General features: G+C 41.9%; 1 protein-coding gene across 1 annotated transcript in view; it reads right to left on the bottom strand.

Moving 5' to 3' along the window:
* The window catches only part of ntng2b (netrin g2b), a 62,430-nt gene that overhangs the window by 38,523 nt on the left and 5,009 nt on the right, over positions 1-18,898 (bottom strand). The window contains 2 exon segments of the mRNA XM_018662498.2: positions 8,592-8,869; positions 8,871-9,236. Coding sequence (XP_018518014.1) covers positions 8,592-8,869; positions 8,871-9,236 — 644 coding nt within the window.

The raw sequence follows: 18,898 nt of genomic DNA, 5'->3' as shown, positions 1-18,898 counted from the left end.
CAGCGACAGTACCGCAGTAAAGACGCCAGTGTGTTTTTGAACACACCACGCCTGTAATAATGCTATGCTAATTAATGTGGCTGACTGAGAACAAACCATCTTTCCAAGGACACCCTCCCTCTACCTCATGTTCTCCCACTTACAATTCCCAGCATGCTTTTCAGCTTTAAAGCACGCTTGCGGTATCAAGAGATTCCCCTCTCACCAGATGCTGGGTAAGGCACAGTACAGGCGGCTAGTAGGGAGAATTCTTTATTGTATTTGTGAATTTAAAAGGATATTTATGGGATGAGTAAGAGGGAGGGGTTGGAAGGTGCAGGGAAAAAAGAAAAATCTATTGAAGGGGGTGGGGATGAAGAGAAAAAAAGACGTTCATCTGTGAAACAAAGGATGGGAAATGAAAGGAAAACAGGCAAAATCGCTGACTTTAACTTTCTTCCCTTCTGAGGGGGAATAAACTGTGATTATCAAATCAGTTACAACCATTGTGTCATAAATCACAGCATATGAGAGGAACAATGACACATTCCTCATTGCGGTCCCTCAGCTTTCTGCATGCCCTTCTTTTCTGGGGAGTGCTCATGAATGATTTAAAAAGTGATCTGTTTCCGAGCCTCGGCAGCCTCTGAAGGCGATAACTCAGAGGGGAGGAGTCTCAACGGGGTGGGAGGGACCACGCGTGAAGGCTTCCTGTCTTTGGTGACAACACACAAACCGCTACCTATTTGTTCTCCTCATCACATGTCAAGCATGGATCGTATATTTCATTCATGAGAGGAAAAATGTGGCAGTATTCAAGTGCAAAGTGTTTTTTTTTTCATGAATCAGAATAGACTGGGAAGTTTTCAACCGTGGGTGGAAAATATGGAGAATACGTGGGGAGGACTATGTTACTCTGCTCTGTGGTGGCCATGTGAACTGGAGAATAATATTTACAGAGCATCACACCTCACATCATTCATCACAAAATCACACACCCCAGCTAGTCCCATGAAACTAGGAGTTAATCCATCATCTGCCTCCCTCTTTTATTTCTCTCCCTCTCCCCCTGATCCAGGCTTATACCTCCCATCCTCTCACCTTCACTCTGCAAAGGACACGAAAGAAAACTTTGGTGTAATTCAAAAATAGTGGTGACAGCTTCCAAAGTCAAAGTCACCCTACGTGGATAATCAAGACACAAAAAGACTGGAGGCTCCTAAAAGGGAGCAGAGGAGAAGCATCTGTTCTTCCTTGTTCTCCGACGGAGAAGATGGACAAGCCTTGGGGTCACAGAAATTTTTCACTGTCCGCCCTGTCATCCTCATTCATGCTTCCACTACAACTATAAAGCATTGTAACAGTCAGCTTTAGCCAATGTAAGCCATTCAGGGTCTAATTAGTCCATCCCTCAGGAGGCAGTGTGACTGCAAGTACAGATGAGTGTTACTGAAGGTTTGTGATTTCCAAGTTTAAATGAGTATGTTTCAGTTTTTCAGCTTTACGTTTCAGCTGTTGCGGCATGTTTTTGTCTTCTTTCCTGATTTATTCCAAGCATCAGTCTTCCTCGTCATAACCTGGCACTTATATTACCCACAATGCAACTCTAAGTGGGATTTAGACTGAAAACTGCGGCGGTGGGGGTGTGTTGTTTACGGTTCCGGTGAGACAATGAAATACGATCCAGGAAGTCCAGGTGGAGTAATAGATTAATGCGTTTAAAGGCTTATCAGACGCCAAAACACCGCACCACAGTTTGTGACGCTAACACACAGGATTTTATAGCTCTGGAAAGTTATCAAGACAATGTGTAAATCAGTGGACCTCCTGGATCCACTGAGGCAGTCTTAAACCCCAAGTTGAGAACCACTGGTTTTGTCGATGTACTGCAGTTTGTGCAGTTTGTTTGCAGTTTGAGGTTAACATTTGTGGTCTTTCATCAACTGTTGGGTGGATTGTTGTGGATTTTCAGAGAGAGCTGTAATAACTGTTGATGCCTTGTCTTTTTCTCTAAAATTTTAATTTGTCCAATACTTGGTGTATCACAAAACACCTGCCAGACTCATGTCGTTCCCATCAGCCTCAGCTCTACTCTGTGTTAAGCCAATTAGAGAATGTTACTATACTAACACGCAACACAAGTATGATCAACATGACACACTTTACCTCCTAAACATCAGCATTAGCACTGTTATTGTGAGCATGTTGGCATGAGGATGTTAGCATTCAATTCAAACCACCACTATACCTAAGTACAGCCTCACAATACTGCTAGTATGACTACTGACCCTTAGTCTTGTTACTACTCACAATTGACTATATGACGGAAATTCCATCTATTGCTTCTTTATCTCCAAAGCAATATGACCATAATTAGTGAAATAGCTGCACTATTATGAAATGAATCTGCTCCAAAGTTCGCATGGAAATGATTCCACAAATCCCTGCAACTGCTGATGCCTGACTCACTGTATATGATTTTTTCAAATTCTGGTTCAGTAGGGAAACAAAGTTCTGACAGTTCTTCCTTCACTGGTCTGTAGCTTGCAGAAAACAATTCTGAAAAACTAATATAAAAAAAAATCAGTGCTTCAATGTGTAAATTGGTGAACCTCCTAGATTTATCCTGTGATCCACTGAGGCAGTCTCAAACCTCAGGTTGAGAACCACTGTTTTTGACGATGTATGTGTGACTGCAGTTTGTCATATTTGGTAAAATTTTCCATTTACTTCCTTTACTTATGTTTCTTCTTTATTTCATATTTTATTTTATAGTATATCCTTAAGTTACCCTTTTACCCCATCTATCTAAACATCCATATTTATATAGGGAAAAACACCTTAATGCGAGTAAATACACGCAGAGCACTTTGTGATCAGAATGTGATTGGGTCAGTAAATGGGGCTTGAGTCTTTAAGGGCAAATTGTCATCTTGTCATCCAGGACTGACCTTGTTATCTTTTGGTCACTTCAGCGTCACATTCTCAAAATCGAAGTTTTGTCAGGCATGTTATGATCTAATTCTAAATAGAGTGGATGTACAAACACCACAAAGCATGCTTGAGCAGTGTAAAGAAAGAGGAATGCTGGTGACAGATGTATATCGAGCATTTTTAGCCAAAATGTAAATGATCACATGAAATAAAATTCTCTAAAACGACAACATGCACACACACAACTTTGAGAGAACAATTCCACTGAAATATTCTCTTGGATTTTTGCATACATTTGCTCTAAAAAATCCTAGTGATCTTTTGAAAAGTTAATTAGAAATAATATTCATGACTACAGTTGCATATTTTGTGTAGCAGAAATATTTCCATTTGATGGAGAATTACAGAGAGCTTCTGCTGCTCCTAGCTGTCATGATATAACCACAAAGAACACCTACAGAAACATGAAAGAAGGCATAAAACTGCTTCGACCATCCTATCTTTGCTCTCTGCAACATGTTAATAAGCACCAGGAAAGTTTTCTGTGCCAGTCTGTTCCAGTCTGTGAGGAGACAGAGAGCTTAAACCTCTCAGCACATTAGCTCTGTCAGCAGGGGGCCAGGATGGCACTGAGAGAAACACAGACACACAACGGGTAAATGAGTCAAGCAGGCATGAAACAACATGACCATGTAAACACTCAATGAATATCATTAGCTTTCATATAGCTTGTTTTCTGCCAGGTCTGCTCTTAAGTAATTTTCACTATAAAGGAAAATAATTAATTTTTGGTAAGAGATAGGGCCTTTAGACAAGACTGGGCCTATCGAATGTAATTAGAGGTTAAAACCCACAGAACTAAATCACTACATTGTTTAGTGCTGATAGTATCAGTAGTAGTAGTAGTAGCAGTAGTGGGTATTATTATAGGGATGGCAATGTAGGTCTGTCAGTCGATCTGTCTGCTGCTTTGGTCTAGACTAAAATATCTCAGCATCTACTTGATCAACTGACTGATCTTCCCACAGGATGAATCCCACTGACTTTAGTATTCCTATGACATTACCTCTAGTGGCACAATGAGGTTAACATTTGTGGTCTCTCATCAACTGTTGGGTGGATTGTTGTGGATTTTCAGAGAGAGCTGTAATAACTGTTGATGCCTTGTCTTTTTCCTCTAAAATTTTAATTTGTCCAATACTTGGTGTATCACAAAACACCTGCCAGCCTCATGTCGTTCCCATCAGCCTCAGCTCTACTCCGTGTTAAGCCAATTAGAGAATGTTACTATACTAACACGCAACACAAGTATGATCAACATGACACACTTTACCTCCTAAACATCAGCATTAGCACTGTTATTGTGAGCATGTAGGCATGAAGATGTTAGCATTCAATTCAAACCACCACTATACCTAAGTACAGCCTCACAATACTGCTAGTATGACTACTGACCCTTAGTCTTGTTACTACTCACAATTGACTATATGACGGAAATTCCATCTATTGCTTCTTTATCTCCAAAGAAATATGACCATAATTAGTGAAATAGCTGCACTATTATGAAATGAATCTGCTCCAAAGTTCGCATGGAAATGATTCCACAAATCCCTGCAACTGCTGATGCCTGACTCACTGTATATGATTTTTTCAAATTCTGGTTCAGTAGGGAAACAAAGTTCTGACAGTTCTTCCTTCACTGGTCTGTAGCTTGCAGAAAACAATTCTGAAAAACTAATATAAAAAAAAAAATCAATGTTTAAAATGCCCTTTAAAAAATACAGATTGCATCAGCTGCCAATAATGTTAGTTTTTTTTTAAATATACACCATTATTGTCATTGTTAACTGTTTTTTCCCCAAGAGTAAAAATGATCAGAGGTGGTGACATCATCCTCAACAGTACTGTAATGTTGTACATGTGCTGAACTTTTTTTTCACCCCCTGCTCAGCTAACATAGGGGAATAAGAGACACTCAGCCTGCATACTTGGCTTCTCTTAAATGTCATTCTTCCCCCATCAGCCAATCAAATCAAATTGAGAGGTCTGAAAGAAGAGGACCTGATGCTGCAGCGATTACCAGTGAGGAGAGAAAAACGATGCAGACTTCGTCTATCTCCTCATCTCCTCCCCTCCGTCTTGGCCCTAATCCACTTAGTTGGCTCTTCCTGAGCTTACAGCCTTTCCTTTATTCCATTATAAAGACCCACCGTACGACCTGCTGCTTATTTCATTAAAAAGGCCCAATCCATGACCCCACATCTAATCCATAATGCAGACTACAGGCTAGCCATGGCCCGCTATAGTCCACACCCCAGTCCAGTGGGGCGCCTGACAGATGGGACGGAGGGAACAGGGATGGAGAGACAGAGGCCCAATGAATGAGGGAGAATTTGAGAGCTCCGCTTATGAGTGAAGCTTCCTGGTGAATATGATTTCACTGATGTAAATGATGATAGAGTTGAGGCTTTGCTACTCTGTCTTTGATGGCTGAAGATGGCTTTCACATGGCCCATCAGTGATATGGAAATGGCCACATCTAAGGGTTGAATATAGCCTGTAAAATGAGCATGAAGCCCAAGGCTTTCAAAACCCAAAACACCTTGGCTTAGAGTGTATATTGTAGTCAGTACAGTAGCTCACAGTTAACCTTGGGAGAACTTTGCAACACAAAGTGAGTGATGCTGAATCGTATAATAATATTCTCTCGACTCTATCCAATTTGACTTTGTCTCCTCTCCCCCTGCTTGACCTTCTCTTCTCTCTGCCCACTTCAGAATCCTTGCTCCACCTCTGGCTGCCTTCTACCCTAAATGCCCTCTCACAACTTGTTCAAGATCCAGTTTGCTGAGTGTTTTCATCACGTCCACAAATCTAAATTTACAACCTGCCTCCCATCAAACCTAGCTTGCCTGCGTTTGCACTTAATGGCCTATCAGGTTGCGTATTTATTGATAAAGCAGCACTATTTAGCCTTGAGTACCTGGCTTCCCGCATACCTGCGCAAGCTCTTTAGAGCCCAGCCAGTCACTCTTGACAATGCAGCGTCAGTTAAAAGAGACACGTCCCACAGAGGTACCACCTTACACTGGTTGATGGGAAAAGGGCTTGTTTTGCCGTCTCTGTCCGGGCTCAGCTCAGGTCATTAAGAACAGTTAACTAATAATAATTACTTTTAACTGGGTTCAGCCGGAGAGCCACAGCTAGAGGCCTGGGGACATGCAATACGGCCAGGAAGTGACTACAACCCTCTCTCCATCGATAACACCAGCATATCCCATTACCGTGGCGACCTGCGGTACACTGCCACTCGGTCTTGATCATATAAAACCCATTTCAGTGCGCTGTCCCCGCTGGAGCCCCAGCAGAGTGGAATATTCATTATTCAAATTTTAAGCATTGGAAATCCCAATATGTTACTAAGGCCAGATGAGATGAGATGAAATAGCTTAGCCTTTTGTCCAGGGAACATTGACTAATCGTCTCGCTCCCCAAAATCAATTTCCCAGCCGTAAGCATCAGACACTCCTGATTGTACTGTACTGTTGAGGACCCCCCATCACTATCACCTAATACTCCTGCTGGCTGCCCAGAATAACTTATTGATTAGTGATTATGTTACGGGAGGCGAGGGTGGCCGGGGGCGGAAGACGGACTGGCCTCAGTCATCTCCACAGAGCTAAATTTGGGTCCTCTGTTACCAGATCCAGCACATATTGACACTATCACCAGCTGCCACCAGCCATCAGCCACCAACTCTGCTCAGTGGATGAGGAGAAAAATTAAGAAAGTTTTCTGGAAGTGTAAATATGAAGAGAAATTTTTTTAAAGAGCTTACATTGTAGGGGGTTTTCAAGCAAAGCGGCACAGCAGGGATTTCGTGTCAGATGATAAATTCTTATTTTTGGTGCGCTCATGGACTACTGATTGAAGAAATAAGCAGAGATAGTTCAAAACAGGGATGGATGATTATTAAATTTTCTGGGTTTGGTTGAGGTTCTGGTGTGGTGATGGACTGTTTCACCCCCAGGGTATTGGGCTGATCTCTCCCTCTCTCTGTGCTGAGCCTGAAAAGTGGCTATGATCAATACCTGCAGGCCCTTTCCCCAGTGCCAGAGGGCTGTTTATGTGTGTGTGTGTGTGTGCTGTGTCAGCATCCACTCAGGACTTCATCAAACACCCCCCATAGCCTGACTCCACACACACCACCACACGCACATGCACACATATACAAGACGACGCTCTGCTCAAACAGTCGTTCATTTTCTCTTTCCCCTTCTCACCCATCGCCACTGTCACACACACACTCGCAAATTCACGCCTCCTTCCTCCCATTCCAGGCCATCCCAACAAGGATGTTAAATACCATTCAAATGTCAGCCTGCCGTATTGATTGGAATAATAATTCTGAAAGGTAGGAGAGATGGCTTGTTGATGCTAAGCAGGCGCGTGACGGCCTGAGCATCCTTCACTGTCACAAAGTTGCCATGTAAGGGTTCCCGGCTCCCCTGGCAGAGCGTGGATGGCGGGTTTACGTTCAACCACAAAGGCCGTATGTTTCTGTCATTAATCATTGTCCTCACAGGCCAGTGACAGGCAGAGCAAGATCCATGCTGAGAGAGAGAGAGGTCATTTTTAACGCCCTCAGATCACAGTGACTGTGTGTGTGTGTGTGCACGCGCATGAATGTCAGACCAGAGGGTATGTTCATCACCAGGTGATTTTCCTTTATCTGTCATGTTTGTGTAAGTGTAGCCTTGCAAATTATTTACTTCTGCACTAAAATAACCATTTCAGAGGGGAATGACTTACATTTACTAAGACTATCATGTCTGGTTTTAGGGAGAATATGGAACATACAAGAGCATACAAAGAATGATTTTATCAAAACATAATTACATTTCAACTCCCATTTCCTATTTTTGTAGTTTCAATATATTTCCAACACTCATATTTCCGTTCCGTTTTCTTACAAGTGAAGTCTGTTTTTATATTAAAGGTCACGTATTGTAGAAAGTGATATTTCCATGTCTTTTTTTATTATAAAGCAGCTCCAGGTGCTGTATAACTACTAAAGTATCAAAATATTCAGAAACTTTTCCTTTAAACGAGCTGTCAGGACTTCTGTAACTTTGTGATGTCATAACTATACAGTCACTGCCCCAAGCGCAGCTTACCTGGACCTACTTTTTGTTTACTTTATTAACAAAGCAACACCAAGCGTCATTCTGTCAGATATCAGGAAGCCAATACATCATTACACAGCCTTCCCTAAGATAGTAATATTGGATTCCAGTGGCTAAAGTTCTTTTTTTTCTGAAATACCAGAGCATTTTAAGTCTTGAGTTTGTCATGTTCGGCTCATTTCAGCACTGACTGCTGAGCAGTTTCCTCAGCATCACCATTTGTATTTACTGGGTGTGTGTGTGTTTTACCATGCTACAGTAGGCTACAATCTGTTACTTGTGGTTGGCTTAGCCCTGCATCACTCAGTCAGCCAATCAGAAAAGAGGCTCCAAGACAGACACAAAATGACCTGTTCTTGCTAGAGCTCCAGGGAGAGGCATGACAGAGGAGATTTAAAACTATATTGAGCTGGTACTGTGTTTTGGGTATCAAAACTTATCAAAAGTATGGGCCCTTTCAAAGACATGAACATGTGTCAAGATATTCCTCACCTGGCAGGTACCTCGATGTTTGAGATGGCATAGAAGTACTTGAGCAGGTTGTCTCTCTGGACATAGGTGCCTCCAAGGGCAGGCCTGAGAAGCTTCAACCTAAGGTTGGTGAAGGTGAAGAAGTCCCTCAGTCCCTTCATACTTTCCATGCGAGTGTACAGATTGTCCATGTTCTGTAGCCGAGGTCCAGCAAACACAGCAAAGCGTGCCCGCACCTCAAACTTCACATTCTTTTCATTCTTAGAACCGACCCAGCGTGAGTACTGCTCAGTGCAGATTCACCCGTGTGATATTGGCGGCCGTGAGGTCACGGACTCGTTTGGGTGACATGTTGAAGGCGTCCTGGCAGTCGTCAGCATAGTACTGGTAGGGCTGCCAGGAGCGTCCGTTATCCATCGACTTTTCTAGAACCATAATAGTAGGTCGGCCGTACTCAAAGGTGATCAGGATGTCGTCTGTGAGCTCTAGACTCTTGTTCCAAGAAAGAGTGATGTTGGCCAGCAGGGGCTCTGGGTGACGTCTCCATGTGACTGTCTGCCAGTACGTGATAAGGCCGTTACGTTCACGGTCCTGCATCAGCTGAGGAGGGTGAGCCAAGTCTGGGTTAGAGGCGTCACACTCGTCACTACACAGGTATGGGTTCTCCTAAAAGAGAGATGAAGACAGAGCAGTAAGATATCACAGTCAGGGTTTGAGAATGAATTGAATGATAGAGAGATTTATTATATATAAAACTGTTTCATTTATGAGTGACTGCATTTTATAATAACAAACATATACAGCATAAGTGACAGAGTAAGGGACAAATTAACCTGCCAAGGGGCCATGAAGCAAAATTAAGCTTTAGGCTTTGACTTGCAGATTCCCTCCCACTCTTGATGCATTTTGTTTGTGTCCTGTTGCATTTAAGTACCCATCAGGACACAGAGCACACAGCAGACTACCCAAGGCACTTTCATTATACTGTAGCCCAGAGCCACAGAGACAAGTACTCCACTGCCAGAATATTAACTTGGATTTGCTTGTTCTTAGTTAGTGGTGATTTTATACAACATAATATTATGTAAACATTATATATACTTATATAATAAAAATGTTGAAGCTACATTTTGACACAGGGCCTCAGGATTTCGTTTAAAAAAAAAAGCCCAAGCCACCTTAATGCCCTTATTAGTCTAGTTTATAATGTCCTATCATGGTTCATCAAAGGGTTAGGGTTAGAGTTACCACACATGGGGCCCTCTGGGTTCTTGGGGTAGTTGGTCTGCTTTGCCAGTGTGGTAATTCAGCCTCTCACAGGCCCCGTCAAAATGTAATTCCAGCTAAAAAGTCTCAATTGATAAGGAAAGAAAATATCTTGCAGCAAAGGTTTTAGTTGTTGTCATAGATAAGGCAACTTAAGTATCTTGAACTAAGGAATGAGGGAATAGAATGAATTTCTACTCCCAGTCTCGTTCCCCTTTATGTGATCACTGGTATCAGTACTGTCTCAATAGATGTGTGCTTTTTCTGTTGTCTGACTGTCCACAAAAAACATCCATATTGTTCCAACAATATGTGAATCTAAATGAGAAGTATCATCAGCTCCTCACCAAGGGCACTGAGGGACAGAGAACTTAAAAGGAAACTTGCCAAACAACACAACAGGAAGTGTGAAGGTCAAGAGGATCATGCATCATCACCGTCTTTGCATAGGCAGCAGAGTGCTGCTGCACTTTTAACTCCTGAGAATTGATCCTTCTCTTTTAGTGATGCCAAGACTTTCAAGCCACGGCCTCTCTGCACAACTCAGAAGTCAACGGGATTATTCACACGGCTCACAAAGAGCTATGGGCCTCTTTCCACCTGCGCTGAGAAATGCCCCCCCCCCCCCCAAAAGATAAAAATCCATCCTCTGTTCATTCAGATTCCTATATTTCCATGGTAGAGAAAATGTCAGGTCCTGTACCTCTAACCTTGTCTCTAAGACATTATGTTAATATATTGCTAAATTGTTTTCCCAATTATGTTGAAGTGACAAACATAATCGATGGCTGGATTATGTTCAGAGTCAATGTGTTCTTTAAGTGAATGAAGCGAGGTGCTCAGGTGGCTGTGCTGCATTTTGACAACAAATCTAGACTCCCAGCTGTGGTCAGGTTAGCACTAAAAGCATTTTGGGTGGGGTTAGGGAAAGATTATTTACAATTAACCAAAGATGGTTTTGGTTAAATGTAAATAAACACGTTGTGTATGAAGACACTGATGACTTTTTTTCTGTATTACACCAGACCACGATCTTACCCTAACTGTAACAAAGTACTGCGAGTGCCTAAACATAACCATAAAGAAATTTAACAATGCTATGAGTGGATGCTGTGTTGCCAAATCAGATATGTTGAAAGGGAAAACAAATTGAATATGTTATCAGTGAACGTTTTACTGACTCAGTGTCAGCATTTCAACATTCAGTAACCTTACCTAAGTAAGATTTTAAATACAAATTTTTACTTACAATGGAGTATTTTTACATTGTGGTATTTGTACTTTCACTTAAGTAAAGGATGTGAATACTTCCTCCACCAGGATTAGAGGAGGTAATCCTGTCAGCCTTATATACATTTCCTTCAAAACATGTTCGCTGTTGAAAGTAGTTGTATATCAGTGTAATGGGACAGGGTTGCTACCTCCCAATGACTTACATCAAAAGTTTTCATAGCCCTCCATCTTGATTTAGTTTCTATTTCCAGGTCCCAGAATCCCTAATTCCACAGTTGCCAGCTCCTCATGTTGAGACATTTGCAGACATTTCAGTAAAATTGATGTAGCTTACTGAGGTAAGCCAGTTGTCTGACATCCACATCACCACAGAAGTTAAATATTTACACAAAGAAATCCCAGAGATCCACACAGTCGTCTCTCCTGGTGCTTAATTTGCAAAATGCAGCTCTAATGTTGTTGAGATTGTATCACATGCAGAGGGCTCATTGTGCCCCCAGGGTGTACTAATTAGACTGATGAGGGGTATTATTTTCTACGGTATTTAGTCTCAGTCATTCATTGTATAAAAAGGGTCATCATGTATCAGTATTAACTTTATCATACACAGCCACTGGCTTCTTTCATTATATTTTACTGTACACATTTGTAGCATTACTCAAAATTCAAGTCCCAAAGCTGTCATTTCCATCGTTTCAATTACACAGTAGTGGTATTACTTGATTAGTATTCTATCTATTATTAATAATTATGGGGGAACAAATCTAAATACAGTGAATAGATTTTATTGAGATTAAGAATTAGTTGCTTATGTCTGTTGAACTTTCACTTGATTGTGTTTCCTCTCCTGTTTTCTACACTTTTAGTAACTGATTAAATTTTATAGCTGATGTTATCCCTCGTCTTTTATTTATTGGGATTCCAATAGTCTCTCTGAATTTTACAGCGTTCTGCTTAACAAGCTCTTGATGGAGCCCAGAGTATAAATATCTTTCTTTTTTTTCCTCCTTCTTCCACCTCCACCTCCTCTTCCTCGTCTCCGTCTTCCTCCCCTTTCTTCTTTGTTATGCTTTTTTAAAATGATTTTAGCTGTTAGTGTTATACTACTTCTAATTGAAGTGTTTAGGAATGTGACCAGCTTTGTGTTGAAATACGTTTTGGTAAAGTAATGCTAATTATGTTGATAACAGCAATTACAGAAAAAATACATCAAATATTTGCCCTGCTGAGGAGTCCTTGAGCAAAGCACAAAATTTTAACATGTCGTTAACAGCCGAATCAGTAGTCTGATTTACAATCCATATTCCATATATATAATCTATATTGGATCATTAAAAAGCATTCTACAGTACATTTAATTCGTAAGCAAATCCTGTTCAACCTTAGTTTAAGACACATTTATTAAGTGTCTCACTCCCACATAGTGTAGGATTAACCTATCAGATCAACCCTCAAGTGATCACATGACTAATCACATGTGTGCTCAGAGTAGGAATAGCCAATGAGAGGCAAAGATTTACTTTACAACTGTCATAGTTTAATCAACAGAGTGACTTGTGTCGTTGCAAAAACACATTATAATCCTTAATATCTAAAGCTGCAATTAACGTGAAATCAACAATCGAATATTTTAAAATTTAAATTGAGATGAATGAATTGGGATTAAATAATAGGAAATTGGCAAAAAAAAAAAAGAGTACAGCTGGAGCAGGAAACAAGTTTTGCTTTTTGTGGATAAGTTAAAAGTTAGATGCATGGAAAGTGACGATAAATGCAAACAGAAGAAAAAGACAAGTGGTGTAAATGCAATTAAATGCACAAATCAAAGGCTGAAATGGCCCAATTCTATTGCATATATTGCTTCAGCTAACACCATATTCATCATGACCAATTTTTTTAAACAGCAGAGGGTGTGTATTCATCTCTCTTTGACATTAAACTTGGAAAATCTATAAAAACATGAGTCTTAATATGTGTTGATGAAAATCATGGCAATTTAGACTGAAATGTTTCATGCAGATTCATTCTCACTCTGATTAGAGTGATGCATGAAATGAACTTGCCAAAATTACTGCCTACTTAACCATTTATCAAATTATAGCTATGACTAAGATGCTGAGAAAACGAATTACACAACATTAATACAATGTAATGTCGTGACTGCTTCAGTTCAGCACAGCAGAATTAGATCATAATGACTTTTAAGTGATCGTCCACCCAAAATCTATGTTTGGAGTATCAAACACTCACCCCTGTAGACTTGAAAGTTTGTTGTATATAGTTTGTAGTTTTGTGCGTGATGGAAAATGGCGGCTGTAGTCAGCAGGAGGTGAGCTCTTTAATATGCACAAACTAACATGTGCTGAGTGTTGGTAACATACTGCGCACACAGACAGAGAATGGAGAAGTGGATTATAAAGTGATTTGAGTTCCTATGGTCTCTTTTCCTTCAGAATCCATTATAACTAACATGAATTCACACTGGCCAAACTTTCTGCAGACACCCTTCAAGTCTACAAAGGCTGATTGTTCAATACTCAAAAGATTTTTGGGTGGAGTATCACTTTAAACAGCAGTTTCTTCTTTATGATCTAAGCTCTAACGTGAAAGCAATACTGCATCATATCGATGTACTGTGCAAGCTCAGATCATGTGTCACTGCTTCTTTGCAGACGTTCACTTTTTCACGTCTGTTGCCAAGAGGCAGCATCTGCCGACAGCGCTGCCTTTTGAATAAAGTCATTGGCCTGTACCGGGGGAAAGTGAGCAGTCACTCAAACCCACTCTAGTGGTCTAATAACAAAAGCAAAAGTTACAATCCTGCGAGGCCGAGATTATAAATCATCTGATTTATGGTGACAACGCAGAGTGGGAAAACTCCAAACATAAGCAAACGTTGAGCCTTTGCTGAGGGAAGCTGTGCGGCACAGACGACACTGTACAGGACCATAATGCATGTGGAGACACAGCAGTGAAGCTACAGTATCTCTATAGCAAAAAAAAAAAAAAAAACTGCAGATAATCTATCTCTTTCCTCAGTGGGACAACATAGCATCATTGTTCTCTATCTGATAACCCAATTATCTCCCTTGCACTGACTCAGATGGAGATCACTGTCAGCGCAAACACACTTAGGATGATAATCTACAATGCTCATAGACAAGTGCAACCACAAAAGATAATTAGAATTAGATGAAGGGGAAATATGGTGAAAGTCAGGAGCTACTTTTATTCGAAAGCTGCTCTGTACTGTAGTGGCCCTGCTGCTTTTAGTGCCCTCCTAATAGTGCATGCCCCGACCTTAGTCCAGATACACGTTTACAAACACAGGACTGGATTAGTAGGCTGTTGTTCTGGAGATGACCCTCGACCTACAAATCCTATTGAAAGTGATCGCACTGTCACACTGTCCCAGATACAGTGGAAACTCCATACAGGTTAGCTCCTGAAGTGTGTTTGTGACAGCTTCTCTGTGTCTGACAGAAAGCACTTGTGTGTTTGTGTGTAGGTGAATCCAAAAACTAGACAAGAAGCAAGGATCAGTAAAAATTTTTTTAAATGCCTTGTCACTTTGTTGGGTCAAAAAGCTGCGCATTGCCATTCATCAGTCTGCCCTGACCTCCCTGAGCCCTTTAGGATTAGCCACAGTAGAGGTGATGTGTACTGTATAGTTATATAGGCTGGAAGATTTTTATCCCCCATGAGAGACTTACGCGTGAGGTTATGTTTAAGCCCTTTGTGTGCCCTGTCCTCCTTATCCCACTCTGCCTCCTGCCACTACCCTGCCCCGGTCCAGTATATCTATGCCAGGATATACACACACACACACTCTCCCTCACCCTCTTCTCTCTCTCTCTCTCTCTCTCTCACACACACACACACACACACACACACACACCACTCACTCACTCACTCACTCTCTCTCTCACACACACATACACACATACACACACAGATCCCGGGCCAACTGCTGCGGCAGGTGGCCCGCACTGCTAAGCCCCTCCAGCAATTATCCTCACTGGGATCCTGTCTCCACGACAACAGCCGCCATGATGCCCCCGCCATGAGTGACTTCGTTGTTTTCACTAGCGGGATAACAATGTGATTCTAAACACTCATTAATAACTCCTCAAGTGCTAAAGTTTGCCTTGTGCTACGGCTACGAGGGTTGATTCATCTCTGAGTTGTCTCTGCAGCGCTTGTGATTTTGAAACTGAAAAAAATAACTAAATACAAACAAGTGAGCTCTCTGACCTGAAAAATTATCTTACATAAACGTCAGTTTAGAAGTGAATTATTTGTAGTGTTTTTGAACACAACAGCGGTAGCAAAACATTACTGGTTTTCTATAGAAATAGTAAGCTGCCATTATGCATTTACACAGGAATAAAGCACAAAGAAAATTGAGCTCTGCATGTCCTTCCCTCTCTCCTACCTCACTTTTATGACCATTTCTGTCCTTCCAAAATATTTTCAGTCATCACCTTGCCCCCTCTCTCCTCTTTATTTCTTCTCCACTTATAGAAGTTTCTAAGTTATATTGCTAGCAAGGGGAATAAAGGTAGGGACACACACTCAGAGAACACAATTTATTTTGTTTTGGAGAAACATCAAATGAAATGACCCTCCCATTAAAAAGGCCACAGAGGGGGAGAGAAGGGGATATTGCTTTTTCACTTATAACGTTAATCTTTTATTTTGTCAGGAGGGTTTTTCCATCATACTGGAGGTTTTTGTTATCCTGAGTGAAGATGGCGTGTCTGTGTTTGTGTGTGTCACCTGGACAAAGTGCACATACATATACATGAGTATGTATGTGTATGTGTGTAGGTGAAGCACAGGTGTAGAATCACAAATCATACACCTGCCTTTTACTTGATACCTTTACCGTGATTATTCGCCCACTGTAAAATGTCTTGCTCTGTACAAAACAGCAGTTGGCAAGCGTAAATGTGTCTTAGGTGTGTGTTTGCGTGGGCGGGTGTTGTTTATGTCTGCGTGTGTGCGTGCGCGCACAGCGAAAGTAAATGTTTGCTGTAGGCATGTATGATTGCAGCAGAGGAGGAGGAGAGAAGAAGGACAGAGCGGGGACACCACGCTGCTCCAAAGCAGCAGCGGTGACTTGTCCTGTTCAGATCACCACAGTCAGGACCAGGATGAGTTATATTAGGAACTCATCTTAGAATTCAGGCAACATTTACAGCAGGTATCGCACACTGAGAGAACAAAATATGAGGGAGAGTTACTGTTTCCTTGAAGTGCACTGATGAGGTGAATTCAGGTAAAAGCTATTATCTTTTATTGATGTCTGTTATTAAATTTAAACCAATCACAAAGGAGGAGATGTAGACAAAGACAGACAAGCCGGAAGAGGAGTTTAAGCTTTGAGACAAATGAGATATGGACTGTGCGTCAGAGATTTTTATATTATTTAATACTTTCTGTGTTTCTTAAAGAGCAGTCCACTGGTTTAGCATTGCACTTTAACTTGCTGCAGGACCAGCAATATTGTCTTTTTTTATATTCCATGAATTTTTCCTCATAATAAAAACCTGTTGCCTACATCACCCTCAATGCAACTCAACCGTCGACCATTCAGACAGAGACTCCTATGGTCTATGCTGGTAGTGGCTGATGTAGCCTGGAGCTGCTAGCCTCAAGCAGTGATGAGGAGCAGGCTACAGAGGTCTGCTGAGCTCACTTCTTTCTCACTTAACATTAATAGCATTTTTCATTTTTAAATTTGCAGTCTCCGGCTCCAACAGACTCAGTGACATCACCTAAGGCAATTTATCAGATTTCATGGAGCCTCAAAAGGCTTTATACAGTTTTTTTCACATAGTAAAACTCCACAAGACCTGCAATGTGTAAAATCTGCACACTTAACCTTTAATTGAATAGCTGAAGTGGTCTGAAGTTTTAGAGATGTTTAAGGAACACTCGTGTATTTGTCAACCTGGGTGCTGTCATATTTTGTACCCACTATTTCCTTTGCAGAGGTTTTTGGGAAATGTAAGAAGCAAGAACGTCAACGGGGGCAAAACGCGAAAGTCTCGCACAGATTTACAGAAAACTTGAAATTAACCAGCAATCATCTCAACCATTTGCCCTCGGGTCCGAGTGAAAATAAACACAGAAAGTATTCCCTTGGATTTCCTCACGGAGAGGTGTTTTTGAAAAGTATTTCTGGAAAGCTTCAGGAGAATCACACCTCTTGCCTTGACACAACATCGTTCTCGCTCTAGTACGGCATCGGAAATCATGGCAAAGAGCGCGTGTCTCCTGCAGCTTTCCAAACACTTTCAACAGAAATAATCTCAAATACTTACCCACAGGCACAGCCACGGGACTACTTTCTGTGTTTCTTTTTGAGATGGATTCTGTTGCATATATGTTTTTTGGAAAGCTACAGGAGGCCTGTGCTCCTTGCCCTTGTCTGAATTTCCTCAAATTTCTGCAACGGAGGTGGTGAGCAAAAATTGTGTCATGAACAGTAGTCAGAAGGGACACAAATATTGTAATAGCATCCAAGTTGACAAAACAGCCAGCCTATCTCTCACACACTTGGAAACCCATAAACATACACAAACGCTGGCTCTGTAGCTTCAACACATATGGTCAGCCCCAAGATCCTGATTGGAGACAAGGTGGTTTGTTAAGTTCACCTCAGGCTGTCTAAGCCCCTGTGGCCAATCCCTCTTAGTATCACCTGAGTCGCAGATAAATCTCACTTATAACTATCCTCCTGTTCTGCCAACACATCTAAACACTCTCTGATCACTTTCAACTGTGTCCTAATGGGAAAGCAAGCCATGCCATTACATCATTACACCCCCCCCACACACACCTCACTTGTTCGTACAGACACATTTTCTGTCGCTCTCTTTACTGTAGCTGTCTGTCTCTTTCTCTCTGCTCCCTTCGTTAATTATGCCCTACACTGTCATACCCACTCCTGCTGCGCCCAAAATCACCTCCAAGGGTGTATTATTAGGACACTGGCCACCTGGGTTATCTTTTACCCCAGGGAGGTGCATCAGGGTGGCCCTTTTTGCATGGCCTTGATGGCCCACTGCTGGGCAGGGCAGGCCAGTCGGACCTGGCAGGACTACACTGGGCAGGGAGCATGAGGTATGGCCATAGGCCCAGTCTGGGAAGCACTGATCCACGCTACCAGCTGCCATCTTCCTCCCCTTCCTGCATGCTCCCCTTCCGCTGCTGCGCGGCTTCTCTCTCTTCTCATGTCTATTTTTAGAGCTGGCTCATTTCTACCTTCTAAAACGGGCAAACGTGCTGTGGAACAGGAAGGTGTGTGTTTCTTTTTTTTTTTTTGGTCTTTCTTAGACATACTACAGCGCACCAGCGGCCAACTCATGCACACGCTTCACACACCCCTGCCGGTCCCCGTTAACGTCGCCGCGCACTGTACATTCCTGTACACATGCGCGCATCCCATTTGCATTCGGCTGCTCTCTGTTCCCGGCCCTAAGGGAGACGGTTGATTGAAGGTTTTGGTTCAAAACCAAAAAATGAAATAACAAACAACAGCACAGCGAGACCTTTTTGAATGCAGCATTTTTATATCGACACAGTGTGTACTACTGTGGAACTGTGGTCTGATTTCATCTTTCTGCTTAGCTAAGCTTGGATCCTCCTCACCTCTCCCTCATCATTAGCTATCCCCCTCTGCAACACACTGCCTCACCCCCCTTACTCCATCATCCTCAACTGCAAGCTAAGGCTCTATAGTAACTATCATAAAGAGAAACTACAAAGAAACTACTGAAGCTCCAAACGCAGCACTAGTGACAGTAGCATCTTTGTCAAAG

Source organism: Lates calcarifer, linkage group LG9, assembly GCF_001640805.2.
Source record: "Lates calcarifer isolate ASB-BC8 linkage group LG9, TLL_Latcal_v3, whole genome shotgun sequence".
Taxonomy (NCBI): domain Eukaryota; kingdom Metazoa; phylum Chordata; class Actinopteri; family Centropomidae; genus Lates; species Lates calcarifer.
This window is presented reverse-complemented; position numbering and strand designations above follow the sequence as displayed.